Source organism: Caloenas nicobarica, chromosome 1 (assembly GCF_036013445.1).
Source record: "Caloenas nicobarica isolate bCalNic1 chromosome 1, bCalNic1.hap1, whole genome shotgun sequence".
Classification (NCBI taxonomy): Eukaryota; Metazoa; Chordata; class Aves; order Columbiformes; family Columbidae; genus Caloenas; species Caloenas nicobarica.
Genome location: NC_088245.1, coordinates 68,108,705 through 68,129,167, shown reverse-complemented (window position 1 = coordinate 68,129,167; position 20,463 = coordinate 68,108,705). Strand labels below are relative to the sequence as shown.

The 20,463-nt window shown below is 47.0% G+C and overlaps 1 protein-coding gene across 2 annotated transcripts in view; it reads left to right on the top strand.

Moving 5' to 3' along the window:
* The first annotated feature begins 6,093 nt into the window (after window positions 1-6,093).
* B4GALNT3 (beta-1,4-N-acetyl-galactosaminyltransferase 3) overlaps window positions 6,094-20,463 on the top strand; it is a 68,777-nt gene continuing 54,407 nt past the window's right edge. For both annotated transcript variants that reach the window (XM_065627625.1, XM_065627616.1), the window contains exon 1: window positions 6,094-6,400. In XM_065627625.1, the coding sequence (XP_065483697.1) occupies window positions 6,256-6,400 (145 nt within the window). In that variant the 5' untranslated portion in view covers window positions 6,094-6,255. The remainder of the gene's footprint in view (window positions 6,401-20,463) is intronic.

Sequence of the window (20,463 nt, the reverse complement as noted above, 5' to 3'; positions counted from 1 at the left end):
GAGGAGAAAAAGTTGTGCAAGAGCTCATATTGCATTACATTAAGAAGACTGATTAATATACATTTATCTTGAAGATGAAAAACTACTAAAGGCCTCTTTATCCCAGCAGAGGAAGGCTGAAAAAGAACCAGTAGTCTGAACCGGAATTAGAAAAAAAAAAGCATACATTTTTAACAGGAAAATTGCTCTTTTTCCCTCATTGTAACAAACTATATGTGGACGTAACAAATTCTCCATCTCTATCTTCAAATCAAAACATGGTTTGCACCTCTGGAGAACGTAGCTCAGTTTAAAAAGTTACTGGGTTTGACATATTAGAACTTAATGAAATATAATTATGTGAACTAGCAGGATATGATTTAATGGTCCATTCTGGCTTTAAACCCATTATTTATATGTAGTATTTATAGGAGTTTTTCAGCATTCATGCTGTCACCTTAATTATAGGAATATATGCTATGTCAGCTCACCCTAGACAGCAAGGTTACACAAGGTAAAAAAAAAAAAATCCCTTATGATCTTCCTATACCACAACTTGCAGTAATTCCCAAATTAATTGATGCTGTGACTGTGCTTAGGCAGGTTAGCAGTAGCCACTGTTCTGATAGCCATCAGAATAAATCTAAATAAGTCTGGTATGTGCTTGTATGCAATAGCTGTACTTAAATTGCTTGTGTAAGTAGTCGCATCAATTCAGAAACACGCACATTTTACCAGTATGGATGGACTCTGGGCAGCCTAATATTCTGGAATTGTAATGTCTCTGTATGGAGGCTGGGAAGGAATTCTCCGGTGATCAGATACCTTGTTGAGACCAGCCAGGAGCAACATCTCTGTGTACTTTGTTCTGGTAGATCTGTTAATATTTGTGAACAGCTATGTTGTTCAGACTTTTAATTACAGCTCAGTAACACATTTAATTCTGCTACATTTGTGTGTTTGTGCCTGTTCAGCCAAAATCCTAATAAAGATGTCTCATTTGTCCCCATTCAAAGTAACATCATAGCTTATTTGTATATATGGAACAGTTTAAGATTTTTCATTCTAATTTTTCCACAACATTTTGCTTTTATACTCCAAAGTTGCTTTGAATTGTAAAAAATATACCCTTTACCCCCTAAACAGTTATTCTTAAATTTGCAAGTCTATCTACTCTAGGTGAACATGCTTTAGCAGGTGAGTTTGACTAGATGATCTCCAGAGATCCCTTCCAACCCCAACCATTCTGTGATCTATAGAAGTATACACATTTTTTAGCATGTGGACTTGGATTATGTACCAAAACATACTTGGATGCAGCACAGAAGGTGTGAGAGGTGAAAGCCGTGATGATTCCTTTTGGCTGCTGTATTCATAGGGTTTGGGCACAAAGAACAAAGTTCGTTTCAGTTCTTATGTTGCATCAAAAAGTTTAGGACTTTGTCTGAAACAGACCATCAGAGGTAACTGGAATTTAACCCACTAGCAGGAAACATTTCTGCTATGACTGAAGTACTTGAGAAGAGTGAGGTGGACTTTGATGTTTCCCATTTAGCACCAAATGAGCTATTTGGATAAAGGACATCTTTGATGATGAGTGAGAGTGGCTGTTTTTCAAGTAAGCACCAAAAATACAGCTTTATAAACAGCCCTCAATGAGGCTGACAATTCACTTATACTGACTAAATTGTTTGTTTTAAGAATTGCGATGTTGGGTTGTGGACAGGTTACAGATGTGTAAATATGGATTGTTTGTTTTTGTTCAGAAAACCCAGAGAGTCCTTCAACTTTGAATGTGAAAGACAATTATTAACTACACAGGCATGAATGGTTTCATCGTTGAAATGGGTTTGATTTGAAGGAAAAGATCTGGGTTTATCCTGGAGAAGCATGTCCAGGATGTGCTGGATTCTCCTGTATTGATTCGGAGATCAAACTGCCTTTCTTTCACTGTAAACATTTATCTCTGTGGTGAGTCATTCCTAAGCATCCAGTAACACAGTTTTTCCTCGTCAGTGCTGGCTTGGGTGGGTAGAAGTCTGCTCGATGCTGTCACAGGGAGAGCTGCTCAGCTTTGTGTTCTGTAGTGTCCCTAATAAAATGACCAAGGCACATTTTTGGAACTTCTTGAAAGATAAGGATGATGAGCACAGTCACTTAAAACATAAAACCAAGTACTTGTACTTTTAAGACAGTGGAAGGAGGAAATTTAGGCAAGACATTAGTCAGATTTGAAAACATGGGTTTCCAAAATGATCACAGACGTAGACAAAACTTTCATTATGGTAAATGTCTAAACCCTGAAAAGTCTTTTGGAAGTTCTCAGCTTAAAGTATATAAAAGCTTTATCCTGGAAGTGCAAATGTGCTCTAGGTATCAAGAGACTGTTCTGATGCACAGAAAGCAATTCAGGCTGATTCATGGGGCAGGACCTACAATAAGGAGGTGCTCCTAGAGGTACTGTGTGGAGTAAAAATGTGTCCTCTTTACAGCTAAAGAGGAAGGGCAGGCCATTTCTATGCAACTTTCTCTGAACAACTAGGGCTTGAGACCTAAGAAGAATGACGTGACGAGGAGAAAGAAGCATGAATGAGGCTTTCTACCCAGATGGGTAAGTTGTAGGACAGCAGTGGTGTGATGGCGATGCTGCTGTCACAGCCAGAACTGAGGGAGCACAGCCATGTGAACAGCAAAAGCGAGAGAAGGCTCAAACCCCGGCTCAGGCCAGTTCATACAAATGTTGACAGCATCACTGGATTGGTAAAAATGACATTGCTGATTAATGTAACTATGTTAGCAACCCCCACCATATCAGCACAACTTAACTGGGCAAGAAGGTCCTTTTTGCCAAGAGTTTAATTGAAGGACCATGCTGATTTTCTCGCTGTGATGTTAAACTGCAGCGTTGACAGGGATTTTACTGGGATGGCTCCACCCAGTGATGCCTTTTAGAGCCCAGTCCATTCCTGAGGAGCCAAAAAGGGAAATAATGAGGAACTTCAGCCTCTTCAGAGGCTGCCTTTTCCTCTTAGAAACGTTTCTGCCTTTGAGCCATTCCGGTTATGAATGTTGAGATGAAGTCATTGTTTGTGCTTCAGAGCATGGCTGAGGTCAGGGAGAGGGGTGTGGAGCCACCAGGGTGGTGAAAGCTGGAGACAGTCGAGTATCTTTGGTGTGGAGCTGGTAATTAGTGTTAAACTGAAAATTACACAAGAAGAAAGGAGGGAAGGAGTGAGTGGCAGATAATTGAACCTTTGGGGAGCCTACAGAGAAAGATGTTGGCACAGAGCTAGAAGTAATTTACAGAACAGAGAAACGGTTGTTAAACAACTAGAAGCAAAACCATAACAAGAAGAGGCAGGGATGCACAGAGACAGCTAGAGAGGAGAGCCGGCAGGAACAGGAGATGCACGTCGTTAAGTGCTGTGCCCATATCAAAGGCTGCTTTTATCGTGAGGAAACATAGCCAAGATAGAAAACAAGCAAAAGCCCAAACAAAGCAGAAAAATACTCCAGTTGGCTCATCCTGGCAAATAGTTTCTTTGAAGTGGGTATTCAGAGTAGGCAAGGAGAGGTGTATCCTGAAGCGAGCAGCGATCTGTCCAGTGCTCAAGGATGGTCTGTCAGGGCAATCAGCAGCGTCAGCTCCTTGTCTGAGTCATCCAAATATGACACAGACACTACTGCTGCATCACCTGCTGCCAGCTCACTTGCAGTTTCTTTCCCTAACAGGGCCAACCCCAGCGTATGGGATTATTATAAGCTACAGTTTCCACCACTGCCATATTGCACCCAGTGAAGATGAAAGATAAGGGGATCTGGGTGTGCACTTGTGTGACTTGGAACGCTTGAGTAATTGGGAGTTACAGGGTTGCTGGTAGACAAAGGATAAACACATTTATGTGAGGTGTTTTTAAAACATTCCTGCAAGCATTAATCTTACTCCTGGGCATCAGTACTTTTTGCAATGAATAAGTGGTCCAAAATAAGTTATAATACTTTAAGTACAGTGTAGGGCTATTGAGATTCCTCTTTGCTATTTATTACACATCCAAATTAATTTTGTTCCTTAATATAGTTCTATTGTAACTACATTGCAACAGTAGACGTCAACATGCCACAGTTATTTCCTTAAGCCTTTTGTACAGAGACAAGAGCTTTTCTGTATCTTTATTATAGCATAGGTCTACTGTGACAAAAGATGTTGCTTCCTTGCAAGTCAAAAATGCTACTGCTCGGCGATAGTTTCACTTTCCCCTCCCACACTATGTTCACAAGAGAAAGATGTTCTTAGTTATTTTAATATTTTAATATGCAACAAAGTTTCAACAAAGTGCAGGTGATATTTTTGAAACTTAAGGTTGTTCATCTAAGAAATGCAGGCAGCTTCCTGCTAAGAATGCATCATTCAATTCTAAATGGTAAATAAAGTTTAATTTAGATAAACATTTATTACACATTTTTCCTATTAGTAGTATTTTCTCTCTTTTTTTTTTTTTAACAAATATGAAAAACTTGGTTTATTTCTCTCATGCTGGTAAAAAAACAAATCAACACACCACCAAAAAACTTCAGTGGTGTTGTACCCTTATACAAGACTTCTGCCTTGCAGTGATTTAACTGGTGTACCTCTTCAAGTTCTTTAGTTGTATGGGTCCTGGTGGTGTCTGGGTATTGTCAGCCCTTTCTGTTTGCACCAGTGGAAGCACCACCATGGCTCAAGCCTGGATCAGTGCCATGTGCATCCGCAGCCTCTAGCAAGGTAGGAAGGAGGAACACAAGTGTTGCATCCTCGAAAGCTGCAGAATGGACTTTGTCCTGGGGGAGCCCAAGGGCAGAGCTGCTCACCACTGCAGGAGTTGTTTCCATCTTGAGAAATGTCTTTCTACCTCCACAATGAGGTATAAAACTCTCTGGATGTGCTTTCCCAAAACAAGAGAAATCTCTCCAACACAGAGATGAAGGGACGTGGCTCTAAAACCTTCGTGAGACATTCAAAAAAAGGAAACTTATTGTCTGTCTGTCCGTCCTAGTGTGTGACAGGTAATAGCAGGGTCTCTAGGTGCTGCCTGGACATGGAGAACATAGTGTTCAGCACTTGACTGACTACAGATACTGCTCCTGCTCCCAACCTGTGCAACACTTTGGGCTGTCAGCACCCTGCCAATGTCATCGTGTCCTTGCTGGGACTTGCACTGCTCTTCTGTGGCCCTCTATTTAAAAGGCCTTTGGCACACTTTCTAAGGCTAAATAATAGCCAGCATCCTTTTGCACAGCCTCCCACTTCAGAAGGCTGCTGTGAGAGGAAGCTGGACTCTCGAAAAAAGGTCTTTGTTGCATGCATTTTAAAAATTAACTTCAGCCTGAGGGTTTCTCGTCATGGTTGCATGGATGCATCTGCACAAGAGCAGGGCTGTGGAGGGAAACAACTGATGCTAATGACCCAACACCCACACCATACACTTTTGGAAAGGGTTATTCTGGAGTAGCTCCCCAGCTGCATACATTACATGCATCCCAGAGAGCATCCGCCAGTTTAGTTTCACCCAGGAGGAATCCGGTTTGCATCCTCCAAGACTGTTTGCCAGTGTAAACCAAACCAACATCATGGGAGGGATGGCTGAGAGAGTCATTCAAAAGTGCGCTTGAGATGTGAAATGAAATGTTGAGTGCACCCAAGGAAGGTCCCGGTCTTCATGGGGGCCTCCAACATCCTCTCTCTGTTGGGTCCAAACAGCATAACATCACATCTAGTCAGCTGCTTCAGAAAGCAGATTTGGACACCTCATGAGTCCTGCTCCCCCTGACTGAGCAAAGCACTTTGAGGTAAATACACTTGTTGCACCAGGTGAAAGCCACTTAAAAATGGATTCAGCTGTGTGTAACTGCGGATGCGAATCGCCCCGCTTTCATCCTGCTTCCCTCCGCGCAGAGGAGCTACCATCTCCCGTCCTCTCGCTGCGGGGGATCCACCGCCCCGGCGCCGCCAGCCCTTAGATCGGCCAGGGGGAGGGTGACGGGAGCAGCCCCGCCGCGGAGCCCCCGGCCCGGCCCCCCGCGGGGCGGAGGCAGGTGCGGGGGGCGGTGGCAGAGCCCGCCCGGGAGCTGCCCCCGCGGGGGCGCGGCGCCGCCCCGCACCTGGGCCCGCCCCGCGGAGGAGTGGGGGTCGGAGGCGGCGGTGCCGTGCCGAGCTGTGCCGTACCGAGCTGTGCCGTGCCGGTGCGGCGGGAGCATGTCCCGGGGTGGCGGCGGGGGCCGGGCGCCCTGAGCGGGGCCATGCGGGGCCGGCTGCTGGCGCGGCTGCGGCGGCGGCGGCTGCTGCGGCGGCTGCTGGTGGCCCTGGGCGCGCTGGCCCTGGGGCTTTGGGCCGCCTACCTGGAGCTGGTGGCGGTGGACGGCGGCAGGGCTCCCCCGGACCGCAGTGAGTTACCCTGCGGGGCGCCAGGGCAGGGGAAGGTGGGGTGCCGTCCCGTCCCTCGCAGCCCGGCGCGGTGCCGGGCTCTCCGGGGCGCTCCGTCCCGCTCGGTAGCCCGGTGCAGCGCTCCGGTTTCCAGGCTGGCCGGGAAGAGGGGGCGAGCGCAGCCCGCTGCAGCGGCGGAGCGCTGCCGGCGAGCGGGGAGCCCCTCCCTGGGGAGCTCTCGGGGTGGGAGGTGGGCTCCGTTCCCTGGGAAGGAGGTGTATGTTGAGGCGTTTCGCTGTTCTGCCTTAGGTTCTTGGCTCTCGCCCTCGTTTCTGTCAGGAGACCTATCAAAACGTGACCTTGCTGGAATTACAGAGCCCGGAGTCAGGGCTTTGAGCCGCCTCATGTTCTTGGTGCTCTGGTGCTAACCTGGAAGGCAGCGAAGATGCTTTGAATATCGCTTTGATGAGAGAAGTGTATGCAGAGGAGGGAATGCATACCCTGGAGATGCGCACCACCCGCCTAGCAACGGGTTCATTTTGTGCAAACTTTTAGGAGTACAGCAGGGCATGTACAAAGTGCGATTAGCTTCTTTTCTTACAAAGTAAAGGAGCATTTATTTCTATCAGTGTCATGTGGATTTTTATGCTTCTCTTCTTTTTCACAGTTACAAGAAAGTTTTAAACAGCCCAAGTTTGTGGTTGTTTTTTTTTTTTAAACCTACAGTGGTGCTGTTGCTCTTTTTAAAATAATATCAGTGCTTGGTGGTAGTAGTTTCTCAAACACATATGAGCATTTAACTATTAATACTTTTCAGCATCTTGGTCCCTTCACAGTATAAACCCCCTGATTCTTACTCCCAGGAGTGAGGCTTGGTTTCAGCCTTAAAGCTGTGCGCAGACTGTGCAAGGAGCTCTGTGAATGTCTGCTCCCACAAAGTCCATTACAGGACTTCAGCTTGTCCGTTTGTTCTGTACTATATGTGATACCAAGGTTAAAAATGCATATTTATTGTTCCAACAGTGTAAGAGATCTGATTTCTCTGGCTAGGATAAATCCTCTAGTTATAATCTGCTTTTTATGCCTGGTAGAATTAGCTGGGACATGAGAAGATGGGTTGCACTACAGATCTACTTTGTGTTACACCTCTCATGCAAGCTAGCCAAGCCTCTTACTGTATTGCCGCTTTGCCAATACCCCCCAAAGATCCTTAGAGAAGACTGTAGAGGTATGTAGAGGACTTGTGCAGTGCAGCAAGGGAGAAAACAAACCACTCAGAGGTATTTAAAATAGTGGTTATAAGGAGAGAGGGCTGAGTCAGGTGTTTGGAGCCATACAGCTGACAGTCCTTTTGCTGCCAGCAGCGCAGAGGGGGAGGATGAGAGAAACGGGCAGAGAGTGTGAGGACAGAAGAGATGCGCTGGAGCAAACAACTTTTCTTATGAATGGGTTTTTTCCTCTTTGCTTTTAGACAGGGTTATTTTTACATTTCTGTTACAGAAGTCATTCTGTTTTAAGACTGAAACTGGAAACAGTGACATGACTACAGCCACTACCAACTAAAAGAGAAGATGAGGAAAATAATTATATTACAGTTCAGTTATATAAAAGTCCAGGCTCTCCCAAATCCACCACCAGAGATATTTCTGCTCATTGCATGTGAAAGGCATTTAAACGCTGCTGGAAAGGGTGGAAGGGTGAAACCCTCTGTCAGGCAGCTCCCCACAGCTCTGCAGAATCTCGAAGCGGGAGTCGCTGTGCCCGGAGAGCCGAGGCTCTGCGGGTGTGCCGAGCACTTGGCGTCGTGTTTTCCTGGTCTCACGGCCAGGATCCTGGAACCTGCTAAGCGGAGGAAGGTTAATCTGTGACCCTTCCCACCCTTCCTCTTGCCCCAGTACCTCTAAAAGCCTGTTTTGTTTTAAGAGAAATCAGGAGTCGGAGTGAAAGACAAGTAGTATTTGTTTTCTTTTGGCTGTTAGAACTAAGTCGTGTTTTCTCCTCTGGGGACTGGGGCGCCTGCGTTTGTGACTCCATGTGGTGACTCTTCCCAGAGACTCCAGGGAGCTGGTGTAGGAAGGAGTGACTCTCAGAGCAATTAATACTTTCCCCTTCTCATTTCTGCATTGTTTTCCATCGCATATCCCCAGTGGGAATCCTACTCTACCTAAGTCACACCTGGGACCAACCAAGAGCTACCACCTCGACTTTTCTGATGCAACAGCCTCACCAGTTATTAATGATAAAATACAAAGGCTGTTTATTGGGTAATTTTTCTGGGCAAAAAGCTAAGAGGCTCCTTCCATTGGAGCCAGAAAGCTGAAGAGCTGCTGGGCTTGGAAGGAGACCTGCAGGAGATCACTGTTTCCACCTCCTATGTCTGTAACAGAGCTTTCTTCTTACCCCCCTAAAAGGCATTGCAGAACAGACTGTGTATGGAAAGCCAAGTATGTTTTCTCTTTCCAGAGAGGTGAGTTCTCCTTCTGCAAGGCTGTAAGGAATCACAGAAAATATTCCCTTTTCTCTCAGCCGTGCATGGGATGGAGCACAAGCCACTGAGATGCCCCTGTTCCACATCTGCTCCTGGGTCAACACCTTAGAGCAAGTCTTCGGGCACAATGGGTTCCTCCCCAGCTTTATGGTCCTTTCCTTCTCTTCCCTCACCAGATCAGTGTGTGGTGGAGGAAGCAAATGTGTGGCCTGGGTGTGGGCGTTTGAGTAAGCGACACTTAAAATTGAGGCCCTGACTGTCCTCCCTTGATGTCTGTGCAGCTCTGCTACGCAACAAAGTTATGCATTAACTAAGTTTGGATGAAAGAGAACAAAGGGCCTAGGAGAATATGCTGGAATCATCAGTACCCATTGGCTTCCATGGCATGGCACTGCATCACTGTATGCTGGGAGAGTCTCTGGCCATGAGGTTCATTTTGCTGTAATGTTAAAGTCAAAGGTTGAGGGACCAGCCTGAGGTGCAGAATTCATGCTCAATATACCCCATGGGTTGGGATTCATGTGTGCCTAAGTTGAACTGGGCCATTTTCTAGCTGTCAGGGACAGACATTTTCAGCTGGACAGGGACAGATGACAGTATGGGCTCTCATGAGTGATAGCTTTTCTTTGTAGATGATGCTGAAATGAGCAGTTGGTCATACATTAAAAAAAAAAAAATTTCCTGTGATGTGACTACATCAAGATATTCCTGCCTGTTCTTCCCAGGGAGCCGTATTGGCAGACCTGTTGTCTGTTTCTGTGTTGCTGTTCCTGTCGTTGTTGTGGGGCTTGCCTTTTTCCTTTTTTTTTTTTTTTTTCTTTTTGAGCATATTTCGCTGGTCTCCTGCCCAATAGGTATTTATAGGAAACTTGAACATGTTTACAGCTGAGTGAAGAGAAACAAGCTGATGTGAGTTGAAGATGGGCACAACTCTCCTCACATGAAATGTGGCCTGTTGTCATCCAAAACAAGTAGTAAGACGCTGCCACTGTGCCAAGAAACCCGAGGAGTTGGAGACGATCTGTTCACTCCCGCTGCTGACAGGCACTAACCTCTGTGGAGTGGGCTCTCCAGCAGAAATGTTTTTTCTCATCTTTGCTAGCTGCTACACAGCACACTTTGCTCCTGCAAGTGAATGCTGGAGATGGGAAACTTTCTTATTTCAAGGGTTAACGGGGTGTTGGGGAGGGAGAAAACACCAGTGAAGCACTGAGCGGCCAGGTCTGGAGAGCGAGTCCTGCACCGTGCTGTGGCTGCTGTAATGCCCTTGGCTTGGCAGCGCGGCTGGAAGGGGCAAGGGCAAGGACAGGTCTTCCTCAGGGAAGACCCCCACCCTAAGACACTGCCTCTTCCCAGAGCTGCTGCGATGCTCTCTTTGGATGGAAAGGCTGTTGGGTCAAGTACCTCCTCCTGCTGCCTCTGGTTTTCTCTTCGTGCCCAGCAGTGCCTCATCTCACCTCACCGTGCAGAAAGGTGTGATTCTGAGGGAGCCAGGCTGGCGTCAGTGAGCTGTGCTTGCAGGCAAGGAAGGATGTGCAATGATCCCCCTTTGCTTTAAAACCTTGTGTCAACATAGTAAAAGCGAATCCCGATCCCTGAAGAAACTTGGAGGTGAGGTCATTCCCAGCCATTGCTGTGCAGACTCTCTTTTTTTTTTTTTTCTGCTGCAAATACCATGGTATCTCGGGAGACTATAAATCACTTGCACTGATTTCCTTTATTGCAGATGTGAGCATCACACTGAGCCAGGCACAAGCAGGGTGTGCTTAGGTTAGATTGCTGGGAGGTGCAGTTTGCAGGAACAAGGGATTGGGGGACACTCCTTTAATATGCCTGTCCCAGCTGCTTCAACCTACCCCTGTTCCACCACATTTTATTGTTGCATGTAAATAACACTCACTGGGAGTGTCTTCCTGTCTTGGATTGTGACAAGTGGTTTCTGTCTCACTTCTAGTGTCTCAGACTGCTACTTTCTTAGCTCGGTAGCGTGCAGTCCCCCTCTCTGAAGTGGGAAATAGGAGAGGCTCAGGAGAAACCATGGAGATGTGTGAATAAAAAAGTCCTTCTGGCAAGACTTCCACCACCCCATTATTTACATTGTTAGAGTCCCTTTCCTTGCCCAGAAAATTAGTTTCTTACCCTCTCACCTTAGTGAGCCCTCCGATCTGCAAGAATCCAGGGTACTACAAAGCAGCGTGAGTTGCTTAAAAGCTGAGCCAAGTGTTGGTGTGAATAGGCAGATGCCTGTGTTTGTATGAGAAAAGTAGCTGGCAGAAAGCTGAAGTTGCTCATTTAACATAATGCATCGACTTCCTTCTCCAGGCACCCTTGGAAGCGCCTGTGCATAAGGGTGAGCACACCTACATATGCAGGTTCATGCACACGCACACGGGCTGACTTTTGCAATCGCTCGCACACGAGGTTACTTGCCTGTACATGCACGGTATCGCTCTCCTGCATAGCTAATTGCACTGAAGGTTACTGAGTGTCCATGGGGAGAGATTGGACCCTGTAGCTCTCCAGTGCTGGCTGAAGTATCTATTTCATCCTTGTGGAAACTGTTAAGCCAGTGGAAAAGTTAAATTAGGTATCGCTCCCAAAGCACCTCGTCCTGACTTCAAGGAAAGTGTTGACAGCAGGGGAACATCTAGACCATGAAATTTGCATGTGATATTTCTGTGCTTTTGAAGACACCAGTGAGACCTTCATTCACAGGGACCTGTGCCAAGCAACATCGTTCCCTGGAGGACGTTGTGGGCTGCCATAGCCGTGAGAGAAGGATGGGCACTGCAGGTGGGGCAGTTTTTTTCACTTCCATGTGGTCAGCTCAGTCTCCTTAGAGGGTGATCGGAAGTGCTGTCACATCTCGCTCTGCACTGGTGTATGTAAAGTGAGTCAACATCCCCAGGCCCATATTCACAGCACAGGTCGCTATCACAGGCTCAGCAGAGAAGCCAAGGCCACTGAGAGCAATTTGGATCGTATTCTAGCTTGGTTGTGCAGTTGTTTGACACAGCAGCCAGGGCATGCCTGGATCTCGTGCTCGCTATGCCATACGTGTCCTGGGCCAGCGTATCCTTTCACTGCTGCTGGAGCATGTACTGCAGGTGACTTGTGAACCTTGGCTCTCTTCACCTCTTGAAGTCAGGTTTGACTCTTAAATAGCCTTTTTGCGGAGCGGCACCGAGAGCCTGGGTACCTGCTCACTGAGAGCTGTGTTTGCTTTCTTGGAACCTGGCCTGCAGTTTGTCTGGCCCCAGAAGATCAACAAACCATTTGCAGAGATTACATATTATCATTATAAATAAACTCTTGCACCATCCCTTTATGTATACATGTTACTCGTGACAGATTTGTGTAGTGGTGTGCCAACACAATGTGTATTCCTGCACCACACCCTCCTGTCTTAAATCAGACTGGTTTAGGATGACTCGGATCTCAGGGAGCGGTGCCCTCCTGCACGTCTCCTCTGCACCGTGGGGCTGGCAGAGGAATGCTGCTGTCTTCTGGAGAGGCGTTTCTGCATGTGGTATAGTAACGTGAAGGCTCTGACTTCTCTCGCCTGCAAGTTCAGGCAGATGTGAAGGAAGAGTGGTGCTGGGAGAGGTGATGGACGTTGTCTTTCATCTGGTGGTTTGGAATTACCAACATCTCCAATATGGTAAAAGGCAGGATGTTTTCCTGAAGACAGAGGTTGCCTTGTCGGTCACGGCAGTGTGGAATAGAATGATGATGGGGTTCTTGCTCCAGCGCTTACCACAATAGCCTCAACAACTGACAGCATTATATATTTTGTTGTACTTTGAGTTTCCCCGTCCTATTTGTTCTTGCTGTTCGTTGATGTTCCCTTTTCTAGTCCCTTCCCAATCCAGTTGCTTTTTTTCAGGCTTGCGGTAATAGCTGGGAAGGGCTTTCCAGAAAAGGAAATAAGCTCTCTTATTTAGATGTGGTGTGAGATTTAAGAAAGATCCATGTAATGCCTTGGGTGGAAACAGATGTGAACCTGGTCCTTAGATACTTAGGCTTTTCATGATGTTAGAAATTCACAGTCTGTGTGTGTAATCAGCCAAACCAAAATACACTGGGATCTTGACCAGAGCTCCTCTGTAATTCTGTTTTCCTGAGAAGAATTTCCCATGCCAAAACACAAAGGCTTTGATATTCCTGGTCTGGAGAGAGTCCCCTGTGTTTTGAGATGTTAAGACGGTCTGGGGCAAGATTGCTGTTAAGTAAATCAACCTTCTCCAGAGACACCTCAGAACAATAATTCATGCCATCATAATAAAGATTTTAAATCAACTACACTGAATAATGAGATTCAATTAGTCTTTGAGATGTTGAATCACTTCAGACAATCTAAAGATTGTTGGATGGAACTGGGAGTCCTCCTGAAGCATCAGTGCCCCTCTCAAAAAGTCATTAATTCTGATTTTACCATTTCCTAAGGCTCAGTTATTTCAGCATTCTGTGACTATTTCCCATTTGTGATTTTTTTTTTTTTTTGAGGGGAAAAGAGGTCAATGTGGCTTCTTATCCCCCTATTCTTAGAAGGTGAAAAAGCTGTCACCCATTACTTTACATTATAGGTTTTTCTGATACCTTTACATGAGAAAAGTATTACATCTTGTGCTATTCTTGCTTTTCTGTGTCACTGTTTTCCATCAGAGATGCAAACGGTAAGTCCAAGGTATTTGTATCATCAATGTCCTGGTTTCCATCTTAGTGACCTTGATGTTGATTTCAGACAGTCTAAATAGTTTTAGTTTGTGGGGTTTGGTTTTGTTTGTTTGTGGTCTTTTTGTTTTTCCCAGTTGAGCCAAATATGAGTAACTGACAGCCAGTGCTACTCAGTCATGTAAAAACACTAAATACAGGTCAGAGACTTGTCTGTGGGGCCTTCCACAACAGGCATGTTTTATCTTTTCAGCTTTATTTTCCACTAGCCCTCTGGACTGTGAGTATTAGGAACTAGTGGGCTTATGCGGAAGCCTGTGTTTCACTGAAATTGTGTAAATTCACACACACTACAGAGTAGTTCATTGTCAGATACTGTTATATCCCATTTACCAGTAAAAATATTTGATCTGCATCATTGCCTGTTAGGCTGCAGAACTGCCTGGCAGAGCTCTCTTGAAGTGAGGATAATCTACATTAATGATATGTGTATTTTTTCCTGCCATTCTAAAGAAATCTGTTTCTTCCTTCCTTCAAGAGGCCACTTATTTCCGTGTCATTAGCATGGGCTGTTTGATTTGGCCCGTACATTTGGTGTTGGCAACTCTGACAGCTTCCTCAGTGCTGCTGTTCATTTGAGCCTAGTTAAGATATTTCCAGCCCATCTTGTAAATACTTCACTTCCTAAATTAGTTTTATTTATATTTTGTAATGTTATTTTCTGTAAAATTGCAGTAGTCATGCCTGGGTGCTATTAACCCCATCTAAGCTGCAGAACAAAATTTATAATGGGCTGAGAATACGCTGTCCAGACCACCTTGTACTAATGGCCTCAATTACCTGCTGTGGCAGCTCACTCGGCATTAGCTGCCACAGGTCCATTTTTCGTTGTAAGCAGGCCAGTTGAAAGGGCTTTATTTGTTTTCAATCAAAAAAGAAAAATAAACCAACCATCTACCAAAACCAAGTTTTCCTATCAAACATGACTAAACTATAATTTCCAGAGGTGTACCTTGAAACTAAATTGTCTGGCTAACGTAACGGGTAAATATAAGAAGTCTCATTTTGCAATTGCTGTGTCTTGAAACATCAATGCATGCCTATTTCAGAGGAAATTTTGAGAACAGCAATTCTGACCCGTAGTCTGTACTCTCATACCAATAGGAGGGAGTAGTTTCATCTACTCAGAAATTCAAAATAACACCCAAGCCAAGGTGTTGAGAATGAATGCATTACTCAAGTCTTTCCCAGGTCATATGTTGTCCCTTTCTTATTAGAGAAGAAAAAAAAAAGCATTGAAAAGGTTTGTCTTTAAAACCAGAGAATAGAGCAAAGGTGAACCTTGGTGTGGAAAGAAACTCTGCCACCTCGAGGCCCCATGGACCTCCGTCGGTGGCCTCTGATAGACAACTTGCGTTGTGGCGGCACAGCAGTCTGAGGGGCCCCAGGCTCTGTCCTTCCTTTGGGACTCCATGCTGAGGAGATGGCACCTCTCCATGCTCCAGGGTCAGGGCCAGGGGACAGGAATGAAAGGCCCATGCAACACTTGGCCATCAACAACTTCATGGAGTGCTGGGACACTTTGCACAGGCTGGCTGAGCCTCCTTGTCCTGCTGGTGGGGTGTCTGGATGCTTCACCCCCTCGCAGCCACTATTGAGCGTGAGGGGCTGAGTCACTTGCAGAGAGCCAGGTCGGCGGGTGATCAGTGAGGACCCTCAACACTTTTGGAATGCTGTGGCTGCCATCTCATCCAGGGCACCCTGGGTGTGGGATGAGGAGGAAGCTATAGTCTAGGGCATGTGAGGAGAAGTGGAGGGCAGTCACTGTGCCCAAGGGACAGCAGAATGGTGCAGGGGACCGATCCCCAGGAAAGGGGCCCTTAGCCCCCCTGACCCTCTTTCTTCTCGCACAGTAGAGCATCTTTCAGGCTACACGACCCCCAGCTCCCAGAACAGCCATCTTTGGCCACATGTGTTGCCAGCACAGTAGCCTGCTGATGTCGTGAGCCACCTTGCCGCCTTCTGTTCTGGGCACTATAAACACAGGCACCCTGGCAGCTGGCCCACAATTCACTGACTTTAGAGGTGCTCAGGTTCCAAGGATGATTGGAAGAAAGAGGTCCCACAGCAGCAAGGCTAGTGGCTGTCTGCATTTGCATGGGAAAGCAGATAGGCAGTCGCAGGAGATGTGGAGGAAGAGGAGGCAACATCAGAGCAGGGACACCATTAGCATTGTAGTGATGGCCATTGCTGATGTGGTTGATGGTGTGGAGCCCATGGAAGTGAATCCACCCAAAGATCAAGAAGAACTGCTGGAAGTGGATCCACCTCTAGCACAGCTCACCTGGCACCACTACACTGTGCCAGGGCTCCCCTCCATGACACCACAGCAGTGGCATCTCAGGAGGGCCCAGCCTCTGCACCTGGCATTAGCTGGGAGGCCCAGCCTCCATGCCTGGCCATCCCATGGGCTCACCCATTCCTTCTCCTGGCATGAACAATTGCTTTGTTGATTGCCGTGGGTTGTGTGTGTCCTGCTTTCCCATCTCCCACCCCTCCTGAAGGGCTGCCAGCTCTTCTACTCTGAGCCCTAAGAAAGGGGATGAGACAACCTGGCTTCTGTGTGACAGTCGTTGTCCCTCAGAGGACCACCGAGGTCCCTGGGGCCTGGAGGTGGGCTTTTCTCCAGTCTGAGGATGAGAAGGCTGCCTGATGGGCGGTTGACGATGAAGCCAGACCCTCTGTGGCAGTGCCCAAAGAATAGCAACGGATCAAGCAAAGAAGTCAGAGGGACAGCTGTTCCTGTGGAGCAGAAGGAACCTGCAGTTCTGCTGGGAAGAAGTGCTGGTCTTCAGTGTTAAGGTCCCTTCTAGCTGCTTCACTAGGAGTTCTTTTCAAGATTGTTGTTTTTAATTGTTTGTTGCCATCAATAAAACAAGAAAAAGAACAGTAAAAATGCTTTCCTCGGTTATGTGGTACTTTGGTGACTGCATCTGGATTCCTCTGTCCCCTCCTGATCTCCCCAGTCCAGGAAGGACACTGGTGTATGGGCCCAGCCCAGGGCTGTCCAGATGATGAGGGGCCAGGATGCATGAGGGCAGGCTGAAGGAACTGCCTCTGGTCATGTGCGTAGTGAAACCCTGGCCCAGGTTGCCCAGAGAGGTGTTAGATGCCCCATCCCTGGAGACATTCAAGGCCAGGCTGGACGGGGCTCTGAGCAACCTGATCTAGTGGGGGATTGGACTTGGTGATCTTTAAACGTTCCTTCCCACCAAACTGTTCTATGAGTCTGTGAGACGGGTAATGGTGTAATGTGCTGCTGCACTTGGTTCGCCTGTGTTCTTGTGGTCTGTGCTAGCAAGTGTCTGTAATCGCCATCTCTCTCTCAGCCTTATATTCGGTTTGTAAAACAGGCTTGTATAGCAAAAGCAACCAATGTGTCAGCTGTGGATCACTGAATTAATGCTTATTCTCAAAACACTAAGCCTGCATAATTTCTTTTCCAATTTCTCAGTTGAAACTCAAGCCCTGTGCCTGTAGTATGCCTTAGCTCTGAAGGACATTTTCTCAAGCATTTTTAATTTGCCTGATATAATTCTCTGTTCCAAGAATTGTTGTGTCCTTTCCCACTGATGTTGAGATAGGCACCCTCACAGCAGCCTCAGCATTACTGTTGCCAACCGCTTCACCTTTCAATTCTTATTTTTCTTTTTGCTACGTAGGTTATGTAGACCCTTTTACTTAAACCCAGCAGGTCTAGCTTTTCCCAAGCCTCAGGTGATGATCTTCTAGGGCTGCTACCCTGCCCTGAGTAAAACATCTGCGTGGATCAAAATTCATGTGGGTCCTAGAGTGTCAATGCTAACCACGGCCCAAATGGTGGTCTCTGGAAAAAGAGTTTTGCCAAATTGACGCTTGGTTTGTCTCCATGCGCTGGCCAGACCACCAGCTGTGAGCACTTCAAGCACCAGAAGTGGTTTGGTATTGGCCATCATTCTTCTCTCCCCTCACAGGCAAAGACACAACCCTCTTTATAAAGGTGTTTAATTCTTCAGGGCCTAAGCAATCAGGTTTTGCGGGTGGAGGAGCATGGCAGGGGCAGCTTCATCACCTCTTTCTGCCCAGGTGCCTGGACTGCTTCAACTCTGTCACCAGTTCTCAGGGCCGTTCTCAGTCCAGCTCTTATGCAGCCACTTCCTCAGGGCAGGAAGAGCTTTGTCAGGTGTGTGAGTTGAAGGACAGTTGTACTGCTCCGGCTTGTGCTATCTTGGGAGTTTATTTATCCTTGGATAGATGCATTCTAATTCTGTCTCTGCTGTTTTGGTCTCCTGCCTCTTCAGGGAATTTGACACGCTTTGTGAGACCAGGGTTTGACAGACTTTAACCTTGCTAATGGGTGTTTTCCTTTCCCCCATAGTTACTGGCTGTAGCCCATCATGTGTATTTTCTTATCCATGTTGTTCACCTGCTCAAGTAGCAGAGCTAAGATCACCAGCATTCAGCCTGAATTTAATTTGCTTTTCCTGCCAGTGCCTTTTCAACCATTGGCAGTTTCTCTGTTGCTGGCATGGTGGTCTCACCTCCATCTAGTCTGCAGCTAATAAATGCCTCCGTCTCGCTGAGCTCTTCTCTGCATTCCTGCTGTTCCTCTGAAGAACTCCCGATGATGCTAACGCTGCTGCCGCCCCGCAGTCGTGCTCTGCACTTGTGATTCCTCTGAACGTGCCACCGTTCCTTGCAGGGTGTTTCCAGGTGCGCCCGACTGACTCGCACCGCTTGCTGCAGTGGGGAAGAGGGTCTTTCGTGTGTGCTGGTGGGGCAGGGAAGGGTGCACTCCCTCTTTGAACTCGCACTGTCCCCCTGCCTCGGTCTGGCCAGTATTATTTCAGTGTGTCTGCACTGTCTGATCGCTGTCTGCATTCCATCAGCTCCAGCCACGCGGCCGACTTCCTTTGCTTCGCAAACTGTAATTGCTTTGCCAATTAACTCTGAGTCTTCCAGTACTCTCTCTTGAGGGCTTTGTCCAAAAGGCCTGTGTTTCTCAAATGGCATGGTTAGTTGAGTCTTTTCCTAAACTTAGATCCTTTGTAAATTCTGTTTTCACATTTTTCTTGTAACTCTGTGTTTGAATTAGATATCTGACATAGGCACGTCAAGGAATGGAAAGAAATATTTCAGCAAGTCTTGCAGCTCATGTAGAAATACAGAAATAAATAAAAGTGAAAGACAAGCCAAGCAGAAGCAGCAGCATTTGGGCATACAGACCGCATGGATTATTTAACAAAAGTAAGAAGCAGCCAAAAACGGAGCATAGGAAGAGGAGTGTTGGAGCAGAATGATCAGAAAATGCCAATGACCATTAAAAAGTTGTAAGGGGGAAGGCACTGAAAGCTAAATTAGAAGCAAATAATTGGGATTTCAATGGAGCGGAGAGACTGGAACCGACAGTCTCAGGTGTAGAGATCAAAAAGAGAGGAGATGTAGAAAGGTGTCAGAGCACAGAGTAAACCACTCAGACTTCTGAAAGGGGTGAAGGAAAATGCAGGGATAATTATAGAAGCTGGTGTGGACCATAAGCAGCTCTACTGAGATGGTTAAGAACATATTTGGTGTTATAAGGGTGTTTGGTGCCTTGAAAATTAGTACCACAGTAGCTTTTTACTGTAGTCGGTGTCTGCCAAGACATCTGGTTTCCCTGTATAGAGCATTATGCTCAGTCCTGCAGCTGCTCTGCTTGATTTGCAGAGTGTGGTTACCTGTTTTGTCCTGGGTGTCTAGCAAATGCTCAGCACTTCGCTAGTTGTTTCTGTAGAAAAAGGTTTTGCTTATGCAGTCAGGAATTTTTCATGTGTCCCTTTTTATTTACGAAGTGTGTAAAGTCCCTTTAGGTACAGTGAAAATCAAAGAAAAGATGCTTGGTTTGTGCATAGTCCTACGGTCCACAGTTGGGTAGCATTTAATCCAGAAACTCTGGATTTGCTGAGGTTCATGCTACCTCTGCTCCTTTCATAACCCCCGGGGCTCCCTTTCTGTCTTCTCTTCCATGCCCTTTTGGGGTATTTCTCTTAGATGGTGGAATGGGCTTTGCTTGATGGAACCAGGGCAAGTTTGCGTGGAGGTGCAGAGAAAACTCACCCCGCTTGACTCCCACACCAAGCACCAACTGTCACAGCAGAGACTGCGATTTTGCAGCTGTCAGCCCAGCAGCGAGGGCGTCTCACCCCGAGTGACCATTTTGTAGTAGGCATTGTGGTGGAGAAGGGACCATTATGGGAAGGAGCCAGACCAGGCTCTTGTACGAGCAGTGGTGCTTGCTCAGCATGGCACACTGGTCTTCAAGGTGCACCAGCTCCAGATCTGTCCAAAAATATGTAAAACACGTAGGATCCTACTGCGAGTTTGCAGCCTAAATTATCCCTCTGGGCAGAAAGCAAGTCCTGCGAGCGCTGCCCGGGTCTTGGAGCAGATCCCCTGGTGACCTGCAATTTCTTTGCTCTATCTCTGGGCAATGGGGGAAGGATTTGCTTCAGCCCAAGCCAGCACATCTGGCCCCTGCCCGCCAACCGGTTTATATTTAGCTGTCAGCACATGGGCCATTTGAAGGCAGTGTCTCCCAGCCCTCACCTCCCTGCTGCCCAGTTTTCCGTAGCGGTTGAGCTGCTGCTGCTGCCTGGGTGGAGAGCCGGAGGCTAAAATTAGCAGGGAGCTCTTCTCTTGCCAAATGCTATGTCTGACCCAAGCTGAGCCTGAGGACAGGGAGAGGAAAATGGCTTTAAATCTCCCTCTTCAGAGCACCCAGTGTGCCTGCTGCCTTCTTGGCAGTCTCATTGCGAGGGAGGGAATGCCCCGACGGAGGGTGTTTGGGGGATGCTGAAGCAGTGGGGAGGGTAGGGCACTGCCAGGATCGTCTTGGGACATGGTA